The sequence below is a fragment of the Papaver somniferum genome, chromosome 1 (genome assembly GCF_003573695.1).
Source record: "Papaver somniferum cultivar HN1 chromosome 1, ASM357369v1, whole genome shotgun sequence".
Classification (NCBI taxonomy): Eukaryota; Viridiplantae; Streptophyta; class Magnoliopsida; order Ranunculales; family Papaveraceae; genus Papaver; species Papaver somniferum.
The window spans coordinates 242,438,175-242,456,521 of NC_039358.1; the positions used below are offsets into that span (position 1 = coordinate 242,438,175).

Genomic DNA, 18,347 nt, shown 5'->3' on the forward strand with positions numbered 1-18,347 from the left:
TACATGTTTTGCCGAGGGAAGACAGAATAGGTGACTGGAGGAATCCTAAAATAGATCCTTCTGCATGTGTTGTATAAAACATATATAGAAGGGATCTACGTCATGGTTCCTGTTGATGAAAACTAGGTAGGTCGGTGTCAGGTTTCACACGTTGATAAAAATTCTAGTTCCTTTAATTGCGGTCTTCGTTGATGATGGATTGTTTCCATTGAATTCTGATTGCAAATGCACACTTGTTTGATTTCTACCATTGGAGAGTAAGATGTAACATTTGGAAATGGTTGTTTTATTTGTGCTTAATTTCATTGCATATCTAGACCTTGGATGAGCTTAAGCTGAATGAGATTGATCCTTCAGCAATTCTTTCACATGTTTGATGGGACTGTGAGTTCATTTGAAAGGTAACTTCAACTTTCTGCTATTTTAGGATATAATTCACAAAATTACATAGATTCTTCATCGTTCTTTCACTAATGGGGTCAAAGATCCCACTATTAGAATACAATTCACAAAACTCACCATGTGATATGCATCTTGAAAATTTTTATAGATAATTTGTTTTGTCAATCAAATTCTAATTTGTAAATTTGCTGTCGTACTTCGCAGGTTGATTCTGGAAAGTTTGGTCCAGTTTCCTTTGGTGTTTTTGCATTGCTGGTTGCTGCTGAAGCTGGGGAAATAATTATGATCAGGGTCGACTCTTAGTAAAAGTAGGCTATTTGTTGTATTTTCCCAGGTGTTTCAGCTTTCTAATTTGAAAGATTGCTGATACTTTTGGGCACAGATTTGTAGTTTCACCAACAATTTTGTTATAAATTTGCACTTAAGAATTTGAATCTGGCATGATATGAACTGCAGTGTACTTTCAGGTCACTGGAACGTTAATTTCCAGGTTGCCGGAACCTGACATTTTCAGGTGCAATCCCGTGACGGAATTACCTTAAAGTGTTATTTTTTTTATTAAATTCTGAAAATTTCCTAATGGAAAAAATGCGTGAGCCTATTTTGAAACATAAGAACGTGTCATCTCTTTATTAGCCACTTGAACAGTTATATAAAGAGTTAGAAAAGATTATAACATAATCTTTACATTACAAAGTAAATATAAAGTGTAAAATGCCAATGGTTAGGATAAATAATGTAATGAAAATGGAGTGTTAGGCTATTGAACTTTCCTGATGGAGCAAAAGAGTTAGACAAATTCCTAACACATTATATAACGGGCCATAGGTAACTATTTTTCTTAGTTAGGGAAATTAGCTTGTATTTTTTAGTAACACTTTTTCTTCATAAGGAAAACCTAGATAGGTGTAGTGATTGGCGCATTCACCACTGGCCCAACGTGGGACCCACATGGTCGGCCTCCCCAAAGGAGAAGCGTGGCTTGCCAATTCGTCCATCCAAAGCAGCGTGGACGTGAAACCCTAATTAGGGTTTGCGGCACATCACATGTGTCGCAAATCAGTCTCAACCATCCATCTTCGCAGGTATAGATAGAGGGTGTAGATGTAGATTCAAAGGGCCTAGAGCATGTCAACACAATCATCGTGGGCCCGCATACATACATGACTAATCGATCAAGACCAACTATGGTTGGTCATCTCTATTTTTGCGCCCAAACTAGGCATGGCCGCGCGTTTTCAATAGAAAATCGATCTCGACCACTTAACTTTACTGGACAAATTGAGTGGCTTAGATCACATCTTCACGGGACAGTGAGGTACGAACGTGTACAGTGGCCTGCCGACTGCATGCCTGACTGATCGGCCAAGACCTACCATGGCCCGAAGTAGGCACGACGTGCGGTCTTCAATTCCTTTGTGGCATGTGATTTCTGTCGCAAATAGATCTCAACCACTCCTCTTTGCCAGACAAATTGAGTGGCTTAGATCGCATCTCCATGGGACAGTGAGGTACATACACCTACACCATCATGTCGTCTACACGCATGCCCAATCGGCCCTGCCAAAAATGTGTCCCATGCATGGATTCGACCAAGCTAAAGGTTGGTGTTCGAGCACCTCCTAAACCCTAATCCGACGGTCGCAGATGTGGGTCGCAAGCCATCTCGTCCGTACAACTTCACCAGCTTGGAAGGATAGCCTAAGACAGGAGTTAGGTGACCAGTGAGGCATCACACAAAGTGATCGTCCAAGTCAGGACTTACCTGTACATCCTCCAAACGATCACTCGAAGATGGCTGGACGTGATGCTATTTTAAGATGCTTAATCCGCGACTTACTCCGTTAATCCTTAAAACAACGATGCTTCACACATGCTGAATATATTCGATGCATTACCTGCATAAAATACACACGATACTTCACAAGTATCGACTTCCTAAATAACGTAGTTATTTAATCTAACATCACATGCTACTTTTTATGGGTCCCACGATCCACACATTCGAGACATCAAACATGTCACAAACTGGGTGATACTTATTGGGGTATTGGTATGGCGGTTTACAGCGTGCATCACACAACGCGCCATCACAAGAACGTGTCAGGAAGACATGGACGGTTAGTGATGATGGGAGAAGTGGGAAAGACTGATCGTGTGACACTAACACACGGAACTCCAGTACTCCATCACTCCACTTTCTCCACTTCCCGTGAGAGACGTGGGTTAGGCTCAGTGACTTGTATAAATAGGTTCTCCTCCCAATTTCCAAGACAGAACAAGACAACATAAACCAAGTGTTGATACAATCGTATCCAAACACCAGAACTGATAGCTTACATTCTGCAAGCCAGTTCAACTTTCTGATACAAGTCATACACAACCAACACCTCCACAATCTCAACACCTTCTTCGCTTCCCTCCCTAAGATCAACCCCATCTCCTTCACTTTGTGACCGAAGCAAGTCTGGAACGACCATTTGTTGGTTTAGGCCAGAATTGTACAGATTGATTTCTCGAATCACAAGCACTCCCATGCAGTGCATTTGTTTAGGATTTAGATTCATTTCTCATTCACACACCCCAAATTACCAAAGCCGGCAGAAATAGTTTTCACCCATAAACGACTATATATAATCTTTATCCAATAACAACAATTGTATATGCAACAATGGATGAAGATTCATACGATGAAAGAATGATCACTAATATCACATGCAATAATACACAGAACAAATACTCTGTGTTTTAAAACCAAGAAGAGTATCGACAAGAATATGATGTGATTATTTTATAGACAGATATATGTACTCTAATGAAGATTTCCAACGTTGTTTTCACATGACGTGCTACTTGGCCTTTCAAATTATTGGATAACTTCGTCAGGTAGTCTCTAAATTTAATTATCCATTTGATGTACATAATGTACGAGAATATAGTCTTGGACATAAGGTTAGCGTTTCCCTAAGGATTTTATATCTTATGAGTGTCTATCGAATGCCTATTTTAAGAAATTGCACGTAGACAACCAATTTGGTACACGTTTTTTATACAATCAACGCAAGATGATGTCGACCAACTACTCAAGGAAAATGTGAAAAGCGGTTGTCCCGGAATACTCGGTAGCCTTAGTCGATTTCAGCTTTACTGTTCATTTTGCAACGATTCATTTGCGTCATCACAACTACCGAATTGTTTATATGTTTGCTGGTTGAGATTCGCTAGTGTTAGGTTGAGGATTTGAGTTTGTTTCAGGTGAAGATTAAGGAGACCCAAGTGGTTGAGGAACCTTTGTAGTCTCTTACGGTGATTGATTTGGTATTGATATCCGTTCCACGTAACATGGTTATGTCAATTAAGTTTCTTAAGGATATGGAAACGACCTGTATACTTGAAATCCATGTATTATGTTTTTTGCATTCCATTCGACTTTTACATTGGTGCAATTTGAATAAATTTACAACTTTGTTATTCTAACAAAAATCGAATACGACTTACCACATTGAATTCAATTTTACCACGCATTTTGTAATGATTCATCTGCATCATCATAGCTGAAAAACTGTTCATGTCTTTGCTGGTTGTATTAAAATACCCTGACAACCCACCTGTGTCACGACTTCTTGGATTCCCAGTTATTTGAAAACTTTGATTAAAAATAATACTCCAAAGCGTTTTGTGTTTTTTGGACACCATTGATCGGATCAAGCGTAAAAAGAAACATAACTTTAGCAAATAAATTTATCTTTATCTAATCTATTCTTTGGACTGCGAACTTTTTGTACTCAAGTATTCTGTGCTTGCGATGAATCAGACAATTTTCTATTCTTTTTTTCCTTTTTTTTCTTTGAGATTAGGAAAAATTTATTGGAAATTGTTGGTCTAGAAGGTGTAATTTTTAAATGAGAAAGCGTTTGAAGATAATAAAATTAGATCCTTTGAACTAACCAGCCGTTGGCAAAGACTGATTTGATTCATTCAACATGAGACAGGATATGTAAATGGTCAAATTTGAGCATTTTTCCATCTATTTACCACTTGGGCCTTTCAATGTGGGATATGAATAATCAAATCTTTCCATTTTCCCACCCCACCGCGATGTCCTACCTTCTTAGGCCTATTCCTATGCACATGCTAAAAACTGATATTTGGCATATATGCACCCACTATGGGTATGCCAAACTGCCAAACTGATATGCCTATATGCCAGGAATAACATATAGGCATACCCGACAGAGTTTCCAGCGAGCGATAGAGTGTCCATCGCTCGGCGGTCAAGCCAGTGCTCGCTGGTCTTTAAAGCGCCAGCGCTAGTCAAGCTATCACTCGGTTCTCAGATCATCGCTTATCATATCTTCATCCAATGGCTACTATTTTTCCCCTCTATAAATACCAAATTTCAATCTCATTTCAACTCACACAAGAATTTCTAAATCTCTCTAGAATTTCTCCATCTTCTTCTTCAAATCTAAAACGACCACACCTTCTCTACAATTCTTTATTTCTTGTAATATGGATTTACAATCTCAAATTCAAGACAAAGGCAAAGCTAAACAAACAAAGTCCGTGGTGAAAAATACAACATGATAGAGGATGAATGCATTTGTCATAATTATGATTTTTATACCCAAGATTGTATCGATGGTGCACAACCTCATGGTAACACCATGTGGGAAAATATATTTCCTAAATATGAAGAACAAACCATGACCATCAATTCTCGTGATGCAAAAAGATTGGCAGAACACTTCATTATAATCAACAGGAAAGTAGCCGCTTATGTTGCATTGGTAATGCAAGCCAATAGAGTAGGCAAGGAGAGTGGTCAGGTGGATGTTGATTTTGAAAGACAGGTTCGTACAGATTGGCAGCAAAAACATGGTAAACAGTTCGCTTTCGAAATTTGTTATCATATTTTGAAGGGGTTGAACAAATATAATCCATATTTCTTATCAACTAATCAACAAGTACCAGAAAGGTCACCATATAATTCTTCTCCCTCAACACCAAATTCTTCACCATTTTCACCAGGTCCATCAAATTCTTCACCAGATACTACAAGAAACCCAAATGGTAACTTAGTTTATAATAATTATGATGATGGTAAGAGAAAACTTCCAGGGAGGAACAATGCAAGACTGGCTAGAAAATTAGCTCAAGAAGGAAGGAGTTCCGATGGATTTAACATGACGGAGTTTATGGAACATCAAAAGACTGTCGAGAAGCAAAGAACAGTTGATAGGAAATTTCAAAACAGTGAGAGTAAAAAAGTCGTCTTTCTCAAGAAAAATTTGGGCTTGACTATGATAAGCATAACATTTTTCAAGCTAACACTTCAATTATGAACTCCCAGCAAAAACATGTGTGGAAAATTGAATTGACAGAATTCAAGCACAGATTGATCAACAAGATGGATTTACTAACAACAATGGTGATGATGATGAGGATGGAACTGATGATGAGTTTGATGTAGTAGTTCCTCTAAATGATTGATGTATTAAATTAAGTTTTAATTTAAAGTATTACATTTTAATTTGATATGTTGTTGTTGCATTCTACTTAATATTAGTTTGAAACGAAAAGTAGATTAATTTGAAATGTTGTTGCTCATTAACTTAAATAAATCTATTGCTCATTAAATAAATAACTTAAATTAAAATAAAAAACTTAAATTAAAATACATAACTCATTGTCTTCCATGCTCTGCCCAAAGATTCAATCTCAGATCTTCTCTTAAACTATCATACAAATTTCAGTTCTGAATGTAATTAGTCATTTGAGCATAATTGCTTGAAGGGACGCCTCTTTATGGTTGAATCTCCGTCCTCAAATCTTCATCTTCATAGTTAGTCCACTCCGGATCACGACGGGTTTCCTGAATTACCATGTTATGAAGAATTATGCAAGTGAGCATAGTTTTGTGCATTTCACGAGGACTCAACCCACGATATGGGCCACAAATGATAGCGAACTTCCTCTTTAAAATTCCAAAAGCGCGTTCCACTTTCTTCCTCGCTGCCATTTGGGCATCGTTAAAATGCCTGTATGAACGACCCAATGTACCGGCAGGAAGCTGACGGTAGCATTGAACCAAGGTGGACCATTTTTGATAGATACCATACGCAATATAATATCCATGAGTGTACTGGTGGTCGTTTATCATGAAACGGACTTGGGGACAAATTCCATGCTTCAAATCTTCAAACAGAGGCGACTTGTGCAAAACATTGATATCATTTTGTGAACCCGGAAGACCAAAAAAAGCGTGCCATATCCAACAATCATAAGAAGTAGCAGCTTCAAGGATAACTGTTGGTTTTGGATAATGACCCTTATATTGACTGGCCCAAAAAACAGGGCATCCTTGCCATACCCAATGCATACAATCGAGACTACCTAGCATTCCTGGGAATCTCCTTTCCTCATTCTCCCTCAATATTTCTCTAACATCTTCCTCGATTGGTTTTCTAAATATGTTAGACCAAAATGATTAATCATTACTTCACAAAATAATGAAAGGTAAGTGATTGAAGTTTTTTTACCCATACGAATGTACTCATCGTTAGCATCCGCCGGAGTGCCATAACCTAGAAATCCTTAAAGCCGAAGGAACTTTTTGTTCAAGACTATGACCTCTAATATTGAGTGCATCAAATTGATAATTAAATTGAGGTTCTACTCGACAAAGGTCTTCAATAATATTTATCACCAGATGACGATGCATACGGAATCGACCTTGAAAATTTTGATTAGAGTACACATAATTGGGAAGAAAATAATCGTGCATCAGCTTCTGATGGTAAAATTCCCTCCCTCGATACGTATACCTTCTTGAGAATACTTCTTGCGGCTCTGGAACTTTAGGTATTTGGCCCGTATGTACTAGCATCAAAATGTCGATGAGTTTATTATCTTCAGCTTCCTCATCGTCAAGTTCTTACAACCTCCTTCGATGCATTTGTTGTTGTAATCTAAACTGATTCATAATAATATTCTTCTCTTCGTTGGATATCGTCATTGATGATTATGAAATTTAAAATGAGAATAGAGATAGACAAATTGGTGAAATATAGGTTGAAGTAGGTGTGAGTACCTTGGAGAAATACGAGGGCGTATATATAGGAAACAGTAGGGGGGAAATAGCCGTTGCAAAATATCCAGTGGTCGATAATATTAATATCTCCAGCGATAATATTTAAATCGCTCGATTTAATGTATAACGCCAGCGGTAATCATAATATCGCCAGCGTTATTCATAACATCGCTCGCTAGAAAGACTATCGCTTATTGGTTTTCCCATAGTGGTGTAATTGGTTTGCCATGCCACCTGATATGCCAAACAACTTTTTTTTGGCATGTGCATAGAAATAGGCCTTATGAAGAGTTGAATAGAAATCAATAAATGATTAAGTTATATATCACAAAGGAAAATGATTTACTCACCGAAGAATTTGCACCGTATTCTCACCGTGTTAGAAGATGGGTGGGGCACACTTCTGCCCCATCCCTATCCCAATGCACCGAACGCTACCCGGGATTCGTGCGATCTCCCTCGATGTATTCACGATGAAAATTCTTCGGTGGATCTAGCAAGACTTTATCACACAAATAAGAATGAGACTTGGCTCTCTTGCTTTCTACTTCTTTATCTATTTGGTGAAAGCGATTTCACACTATCCAATTTTACGATTAGTCTTTACGATGAAAGTTGCTTATGACAATAAAAACAAAAAAGAATAATTTTGTGGAGATGCACATGTAAATGCTGCGAACTCAAAAGACTAATCGATAAGAGAATGAGCGTTGGCTCGTTCGCTTTCCATTTCTTTAGCTTTTTAGTGAAAGCCATTTCACACTCTCTTCCTATCCGATTGTGATTAGTTTCTTTGTGGTTTGTACTACTAATTTTGACATTATAGCTAGCCAAATGCGCCACCTATTTGCTTGGCTACTATAGTACAAACTAATATCCTGTGCTCAGATAAGGTCGGTAGCAAGAAAACCAGTGGTCTAATGGTTTTCATGTTCCTCCCATTGCGGAAATAGGGGTTAGAACCTCATAATTACATACAAAATAAACTCCCATTAATCTAAAGGAATTTGTATGTAGTCTAGCAACCGTTGTTCTACCTATCAGGAAAATAAATAAATAAATAAATAAATAAATCAGCAACAACATAATCATCATGTCAGGAAAATAGGGATTCTCAGTTATAAGGGTAACTTGTATGTCAGTTATATTACAAGAACAAGATACGCTAATTTTTTTCTCCAAATGCACATGTAAATATATACTCCAAACTCCAAAGACAATCCGGTAAGAGATTTTGGATACGCTTAAGAATGAGAGCTGGCTCTCTTGCTTTATACTTCTCCCTCTTTTTGGTGAAAGCCATCTCACACTCTCTTTCGATCCGATTTTGCGATTAGTCTTTTCAGTGAAAGTTGCATATGACCAACCAACAAACCAAATAAATACACTTATTTTTGTGGAAATGCACATGTAACTGCTCAAAACTCGAAAGATAAACCGATAAGATATGCATAAGAATGAGCGTTAGGCTCTCTTTCTTTCCATTTCTCATTTTCTCCATCTTTTTGGTGAAAGCGATTTCACAATCTCTTCTTACCCTATAGCTATTAGTTTTTTTTGTCTCTCAACGTGTCCTGATGCTATCAAATCTTGTGTGGTTTGTCCCAATTTATTTCACTATTAAAGGCCAAAGTATGATCATGCACTTACATATGGTCAGCAACAATGATAGCAACAATTTGCTTATCCGTCTATAGATGAGCTTGAGAGGCCATATATAGAGTTCTCTGCTCTGTGCATGAAAGGGATTTTAAGCAAGTTTGATAGTTACTTGAAATGAGTCGATCCAAATTGGTACTGTCCCTTCCTTTTGACTTTTGCATCTCTTCTCTTAGCTATATGAATCAGACTCCTTTACTTGCCAATGACACTTGTACTATCCGGCTGCTATTTCTTCCTCAACCAACAATCACCTCACCTTTGCTGAAGTGATTGTCGTACATTATTATAGAGTGAAGGAGTGGCTTAGACTAAGGTACGATATATACCATACGCGTATCACGTGGTGTAGGCCAGATCCATGATTTGAAACGAGGAAAATAGACTTGATGTTTTTGTTTCCTTCCAGTATGTTCCACCTATGTGAACATATAAGTCCTAGCAAAACTGCAAGTCTTACTAGCGCTAGAGAGCCGAGGAAATGATGTTCACCGCATATGTAGTTTAGAAGACATGCGTCACAATCCAATTTAATAGGCTACTGTAGCAGCGGAACTAACACCAAGTTTGTTTGCATCTGACTCGCAATCTGGATCTGAGTTAATTTCTGACTCGACGCGAGTCAGAGGTCAGTCAACTGGTTTTCCATTTTGAGTCAGATCTAACTCGCCTCTGACTCAGACCTAATCCCAGATTCGGACTCGTTTGAATCGGCTAATAAAATATTCCTGATCCATGGAACCAAACCACTGACTCGTATATTTTTAAATCAGTTAAGTCATATGTGATTCAAGTCAGGTGATTTCAGCCAGATCCAGACGAATCAGATCTTGATAACTCAGATGAGTCAGGAGTAAACAAACATGACGTAAAAGACTGGAGATTAGATCTTGAAAGAAAATTTATATCGGGGTTGAGCGATACAAAACATGCGTCATAATCCAATTTACTGATATCCTCACTCACAATTTTACCACTGTCAACTGTCCTTTACTATTTACATTTGATTTTAGACATACAAGATATTTGATTTGAAGCAATGGGAAAAATTGGAGTCAGAATGAGATGACGGGGACGATCATGAGTGCATGCAGTTGGTGGGTGGTTGTCTTTCTTTCTTTGTTTGTTGGTCTGTCTGCAAAGTAAAAAGTCAAGTCAGTGACTAATTGCTGAGTGTACGTAGTACCTTTTCTAGACGACGAATCTCTTCTTTTTCCTCATTATTTTCTTTTTATGGATTTTTTTTCTTGATTTGCTGATGCTTAATTTTTGTTTCTTTTATATTTTTAGTTGATTAGGTTTGAAGTTAGATTGTGGATACAGTTGATTTACTCTCAACAATTCTTCCAAAAAAATATTAAATCTCTGCTGCTCGATCATATTTGATCAAACTGCATCACAACCAATTATTTGTACCCAAAATTACTTTTAAGTATAAAATACGATTGATTTGATAATTTGATGCGGAATTAGGTTTAAAGTAAATGAATTGAAAACAAAGAGAAGAGAAAAGGAATTTACGTGGTTCGATGAGTTACGTTTATGTCCGTGGATGAATCCCCTTAGGAAGAGATATTTTATTGATCATGATACGACGGTGCTTGTTAGATGACACTATTCTGAAAATATGTACCAAGCTCTTTGGGTGCCAAGGGATATTACACATCAGTGCCTTTGTCACAGGCCCTGTGCGTATAGTAATGTGTACTAGTAGAGCATAAAGTGTGCACGAAAATGCTACCACAAGTATGCTTTCATCCGGGTACAAATGAGATATTCTATATCAATCAATCTATCATAATAATTCGCTATATATGGCTGTTCTACAACAAATGATTCGATCAAGAAAGGCTATAAACCAAAGCTACCATAGCTCTCATAGTCTGAAAGAGACGAGTTGGACCATTCGACAAGTGCTTAATCAAACTCTAGTGTTTTTTGTCGTGTCATGGTACGTGTTCGTATATACAACATACACATGGCGTAATATTAATCGTAAGTATAGTAAAAAGCTAGCTTATTATTGGAGAGGGATCTCCATCTAATCCTATTAAGAGAATTTTTCTTTTGTGGTTCCATGATTAACAGAACATTTCTTTATCGTTGATGTAATGTTTCATAACTATTGTATGTTCTTCTTGTAAAGTTGTTTCCAAAACTTATGAAACATTGTTGTTGGGGATGATTACTTTTACTTTTTCTTCTTTAATCTCCCAACCTTTTGTTGTTCTTTTGTACAATAATTTGTTCATTGAAAGGAGAGGTGGTGCCTTGGTTCACGCTCTTTAGCCCTTAGAAAGACGGACTCAATTGAAAGGAGAGGTGGTGCTTTTGTTCCGAATAATGCTTATAAAACATTGTTGTTAGTCTAAAAAGTACAATTTCGACTTCAATTTCTTCAAATTGAAACAGAATAAAAAAAGCGTGGTGTAAAACTGGGTAAATACCGTTGTATAAAATAAAATCAGTTAGAAACGTTTATATCTGTCTCGGAATGATAAACGTTGCTAAATTAAAAGGTCCATCGTTCGTCCTATCTACAAATAACAAAAGGTTAGTTTGTCGTCATGTCTTCCAAGTTGTACTGTGTATGTACGTATAGATACAAGTGGACTTGGATTATCCATTGATGAGGGAGGGTATTGCCGGTATGGTGTATGTAACAGTGAACGTGTGGTTGTAGTTAGAAGAAGTTTCCTTTTTTGCCTTATTGAACGCTACTATTGAAGAATAATTTGTCGTTTATTCAATCAATATGTACTCAAGTGGGAATCAGAGAAGAAGCAGAGCTGGAAAACAGAACCATATGCTCTCTTTCTTTCTTTCTTTCTTTCTTTCTTTCTTTCTTTCCATAATGCATGTTTGGTCTCATCACACTCACCTTCTTTTATCTACAATAAGCTTTTTTATTATTATCATCTCATCATCATTTATCATCTCCAGCTATAGCTCTATAAAAACAACCATATATCTTCTTACTAATTCAACTTTAATTTACAAATATATCTTCTTACTAATTCAACTTTAATTTACAAATTAGGAAGATTGGTGTTCTAAAATGTTGTATTTAGAATCTTACGGCCGTCCATTAACTTTCACCAATTTTATTATCTTCATGGCGTACTAACGAATAAATCAAGAGACGGTGGGTGTTTGCTGTTTCGATTTGACTTATGTTGATACTTTACTTAATTTGTTGTGGGAATCCCATTATCAACATAATTAATGGTTTTAATCTATAGATTCTTAATCAATTTTATAATTAATCTAGTGTTAACTAGTAATACTTTTAATCAACCAATACGGCTACTGTTTGACTCATGCTCATTGGCTCATTGGCCATGCATGCATGATCAGGGACGAACCCCACCAACTAAGTTTCCATCTGACTACATATTGAATAAAACAATTCCTCCAAAAATTAGTTTTGTGGTTTGGGCAGCAGCTCATAGAGTTGTACCAACTCTTTCCATGTTATCAAGAAGAGGAATGACAATAGTGAATGCGTGTGCTTTTTGCAATAACAATGAGGAGTCAGTGGAACACCTTTTCCTCCATTGTCCTTTCATATGACAGATTTGGGAACACTTTCTTCATCAGTTAGGCATCGCTTGGGTTCATCCGACGTACGTTCTCGAGTTCTTATGGAAGTGAAAATTGAAGGTATCTATCAAACCTCTTGTCTTTTTGAGATATTGTTTGCTGTTTGCTATATGGTGGGTTGTGTGGTTGGAAAGGAATGATATTGTGATTGCTAAGAAACAAGTTAGAAAACCTTTAAACTCTCTTATTGTAGAAATCAAAGTGTTGCTTCTTAGTTGGTCGATTAATATTGATTCTTTTAAAAATATCAAGTTGGATGATTTTGTATTTGATTGGAAAAGGTTGTTTAGAGAGTAGTTTGTTGTAAGATCTGGAAGCACTTTGCTCAACTCTTCTTGTATCTTTGAGGGTGCTATCTTGACACTTTTTTTTTTTTTCTTTTTTTTTTTTTCATGCATAAAACTTTTAAGCTCTAGGAGAGGAGGCACAATATAGTAATAGTGTGGTCCAATGGCTAGGGTTTGACTCATGCTGATTGGCCATGCATTTTTCTAGTAATTTACACTGGTCAATCATCTCATTAGCAGGGTTCCAAAGGTTGGTTAGTTCACGGGAAAAGAAACATTTTTCTAACAGCTGACGGAAAATATACTCCTACTATTTTGAGCCGAAGCTTGATATATTGGATGATTGAGAATGATCTTGGGAAAAGACAAGTTAAGCAGCTTTCCACCAGAATACTTATGTATGAGCGGCGGTTGGGTCACTTCGGGCAACACCAATACCTTTTGGTTGAGTGGACGATGACGTAGTAGATAAAAGCAGAGAGAGAGAGAGATGGTATCCTCATCAGTTCAGCGAAGAGCCAGAGATTGAAGTGTAAACCAGTTTGTTTGGGTCTGATTCAAGATCTGAATCTGATTCGGAACATATCTATGTATACAGGATATTTGAGTCAGGTATCACCACCTCACTCAGCGAGGCACATATCTAAATAGACTCAAAATATTTTAGTAAGGGATAATTGGACTTTAGTATTCGGGTTTTGTCCAACATAAGCCTTTGGTCTAACATTTATCCAATATTAAGGCTTGGTACGTGGACTAAATGTTGACCCACGTTGACTATTAAAGACCACACTTTAATTAAATTTATGGAATAAAAATATTTTATATTACTAAGTTTACAAGTATACCCTTGAAGTGGGTCTAGTATCCAACCGTTGTAAAGAAAATAAATAATCTTATGATACTGCACATCACAACTCCACTCACACCTTCTATAATTCACCACCAATTCAACCCTTCACTGTAAACTTAGTAACACCACTATTTGCAGCTACAACTACATTTTACACTTATCTCCTGTAATTTTAGAATCACCACAACCACAACTACATTTTATACTTATCTCCATCCCAGTTTTATTCACAATCAGTGAGACTAAACAATTCAATCAACTCAATTCAAAATACTGAAACTAAAACAAGTTAGGTACTTACCCAAACCTCAACATCCTCTGAATTGTTGAACCACCAACCAATTGTATAGAAACCCTAAAATTACCATTTCAAGTCTTGGAATGAATCACCCCATCACCAACAATTCTATCATAATCCATTCAATTACTCAATACCCAACTCTAATCACCCCCATAGAACATCTATTTCATCTTCTATTTCTTCTTTGAGTTTTGTTATTTGAAACCCTAACCCTAACTTCTTCAATTCTTCGTCAATTCAACTCCACACCATCAGTTTGACAATAACCCTTCTGTTCAATTTAACCAATACCCAACAATCTTCATCACTAACACTAACTCTCAGACAAAACCCTAAATTAATTTCCCAAATTCTTTCTCATCTCCAATTTATCCCCTATTTCTAATTTGAGTTCAACAATATCGATCCACTTTCCCAAATAATCATGCAAATCTTCAATCTCTTCTTATCCATCATTAAATCGAAACTTTAATCGATTTCGAAAAGAAAACCCTAACTTCACTTTCTCTAATTAACACACTGCAAGAAAATCTAGCTATTGCTTCACCATATATTGCAACACTTTTAATATAGGTGTTGCAAAAGCAAATTTCTAGTCACATTACTTTTCAGCTGCAGCTAAAAGCTATAATTTATTGCTACAAAATGAAACTTTTGCCATACAACTGTAGCGACAATATGAAAAGAGTGTGGTAAAAAAGTATAAGCTTTTGCTGCAGCAATAAAGATTTGGTGAAGCAATAGACTTCTTCCTACATAGGTTTTCGCGACACTAGTAGGGATTTATGCCATAACCATTGGGTGCTGCAATATATTAAGTTTCTTGTAGTGACATATTCTTCTAGTTCTGAATCTATAAACCCTAATTTCATCAATTTGAACATTTCGCTTCTACGACTTAAATACCCAATCTTCACATATTCTCAACCACCTGCACCCTCAACCACAAGAAAAATAAAGAAACAAAGTGTTGGTGATTGCATTTGTAATGACAGAGGGATGAATACAAAGAAATGATGGTAGATGTGAAGGAAGGAGAGATTATCTAAGGTCTGAGAATTTTGTAAATATTAATAAACGGGAGGGTATGATAGTAAACTCCTTTGATAATAATAATTTATATAATTTTTTTAATAATTATTAACCAGAAGTCAGGTTTTAACCTAGTCAATCTTGTCAACATCCAGTTCAGGTACCAAGCCCTAGCGTTGAACAAATGTTAGACCAAAAACTAATGTTGGGAAAAACCTGAATACTAAAATCCAATTATCCTTTTTTGTAATATGACGGGTGGGTATCTAATAAAGTCAGAGTAAAGTATAATGTTTCGGATTTAGACGACTTAGTTACGTTAGAAAAAAAAAACAAACAACAGGGTGTATCACGCATTAATATCTTACTTAGTTAGCTGTATGTTCAATTATACGTCTAAGATAATCAAAATTTTTGTTACCTTATGTATTCATGCACAAGATAAGAACCAATCATTGACATGAGAAAGTATAAAAAGTAATATAATATACAAGAGAGAGAGAATGGATCTTTGCATTCTTTGATTTTTGAACTTCTCTCTACAAATGCATTCTCCAATGCAAACGTCCATTCTCTCTTTCGTATATTTTATTATTTTTAAAATTTTTCCATGTCAATGATTCGTTCTTATCCTGTGCATGAAAGGATAAGATAACAAAATCAAAATACCCCGTCAAGGTGAATGTTATAGTTTAAGAGTCGTGGAAATACATACGAACAGCTGGAGACCATATTTCTAGAAAAAATACATACTCGACGCGTTCTGAATTCTTCCTTTCAGTTAAATTCAACTTGGTTTTTCCACCCAATGCTGCTGCCTAGAAATGAATTCCACTCAATAATGAATGACTGAAACCATCACAAATAATAATAAAAATCTTTCTTTTTCTTTTGATTGCGGAGTGGAGAATGGGCTCCATTGCTCCTTTTCTTCAACTACAAATACCACCCGCTCCTCCCATCCTCAATCCATCCATCATTCTCTCATCTCACAATTTTCATCACTTAAACTCCATAGATTCATCACTTTATCAAAACTCAAAAAATTTAAAGCTCAATCCTCGCATTGAGCTCTAAATTTTCATTATTGGATGCTTGGTTGTATCGCTGCTTCACTGTTTTTGGTAAGTTAAATGTCTTATTCACTTTAATTTCATTTTTGATTCTAACAATTGGAGTTGATTTCAGATGCTAACAATGTTGATTTTCTTCTTTTGTTTTGCAGAGTTGATACTTATTATTTTAAAGAAAGTTTATAATCAGGATGTCAAGTACTGTAAACCAAGTACAAGGATTTGAATGTGAAAAACCAGATTATATAACTAGTACTACTAGTAGTGGTAGTGCTACTTTAATAAGGAGGACACTTTCAGCGGTTGACATGTTTTCTAAATTTGCTGACCAAGATGTCGAACCAAAGAATGATTATTCTCAAAAACCACAACAACCAGGACAGTTAGATATTTGGTGTTCAATTCTTATTCAAAAACCATCATCTCTTCCACCTCCATATGTTCATCCTCTTGTGAAACAGTCCAAGAGTTGTTTATCTCTTAAAAGCCTTGAGATTTGTACTGAAAACTTAGGTTCTGAATCCGGCTCTGATGGTTACCCTCATTCAGACATTAGTCTTTCCGATACTGAAGAAGAAGACGAAGACATTCAAGAAGTAGAAGAAGAATCAATCGAACAAGTAGTAGTAGAAGAAAAGAAGGAATTAGCAGTAATGAATTATAGTAAGAAATCATCATCACCACCACCATCAGTTCGTAGATCTTTCCCACCGCCACTTAAATCACTCTCTAATTTCCCACCCCCACTGAAATCACTCTCTAAACCAGGAGGAGGAGGTATTCAAATGAAAACTCATCGTCAAGATGGAAGATTAATTCTTGAAGCTGTCTCTGTTCCCACTTCTACAAACTGCTTCAATGCTCAACGTCGGGACGGCCGTCTAGTTCTCACTTTCTCTTCACCGATCCAAGAATCCGTCGACCACCAAGAAGATGTTTTCGAAACCGATGAGGAGGTTGAACTCGAATGTTGTCATGGCGATGAGAGTGAAGGATATCAAGAAGATGAGCCCATAACCGAAGAAGAAGAAGACAAAGCGATTGCGTTGGAAATGACTAGTGCTAGAGTTCCAAAATTGCCAACTGGAGTGATAAATGTTCATAGATCAGCATTGATGGCGAATAAGTTTACAGGTCTGACAAACAACAGGAATAATTGGTCATCATCATCTAACCTGGAAAACAAGCTAGAAAAAACGATGAATTCACCATCAACAAAACTAGTACCACAGTCACTTCCAATATCACCACCACGAATGTCGGCATCCCGGTTAGTACCGAAAAAAGAAACTGTTGCGGCCACTGCAGCGGTAGAGCCTACTTTCAACAGATACGAGTACTGTTGGCGAAAAGATACATCCTCAGTGGTACCAGTTAGTGGAATTCATCATCTACTTAACCAACAATCACTACCCAACACCAAAAATACTTACCACAACAACTACAACAGTAATAATCTCATAAGGAGTAAGAATGATTATTACACCAACAATAATAGTAATAATTTATTTATTAAGGATCCAACAACAACAAAACGAGGTCATGATTATAAGGAGGAGAAACAGATTAATGGTAATGGAGAAAAGCAGCAGGTTGTTGAGCATTTGATAGTTCCAGCTTACTGCAAACCAGAACCAAGGAGATCTTTAGTGTTTTGGGAACCTCCTCATTGCATTGCCACATCTTAGCTAATTCATCAAAAATCATTTTCGTACAATTTTTGTGTAAATGCACATGTAAATGTAAATAGTATTTGGAAGTCAAATCAAGACAATCCGATAAGACAGAGATTTTTCGTTATGCATATATGACTGAGCGTTGGCTCTCTTGCTTTCAATTTCTCTATCTTTTTGGTGAAAGCGATTTCACGTACACTATTTTCCTATCCGATTGTGTGGTTCGTACCAATTTTAACATTATAACCCAACCAAAGAAGATAAAAACTCCACCTATGAAAGATTCATTTTGATTTGCTTCACTACTAAAAGCCAAATGCACTCAGATATGAACGATACCAACAATTTCCTTATCTGTCTATAGACGA

At 36.6% G+C, this 18,347-nt stretch overlaps 1 protein-coding gene across 1 annotated transcript; it reads left to right on the top strand.

The window, feature by feature from the left end:
* Positions 1–16,213: 16,213 nt before the first annotated feature.
* On the top strand, positions 16,214–18,136 carry LOC113322087 (protein FAF-like, chloroplastic). The gene is made up of 2 exons (XM_026570108.1): positions 16,214–16,354; positions 16,456–18,136. Exon 2 carries the CDS (start codon positions 16,495–16,497, stop codon positions 17,989–17,991), a length of 1,497 nt encoding a protein of 498 aa, XP_026425893.1. The 5' UTR covers positions 16,214–16,354; positions 16,456–16,494; the 3' UTR covers positions 17,992–18,136.
* Positions 18,137–18,347: the final 211 nt, after the last annotated feature.

What these genes read in the sequence shown, in the direction of transcription:
- LOC113322087 (XM_026570108.1), top strand. Translation starts at nt 16,495, where the DNA reads ATGTCAAGTACTGTAAACCAAGTACAAGGATTTGAATGTGAAAAACCA.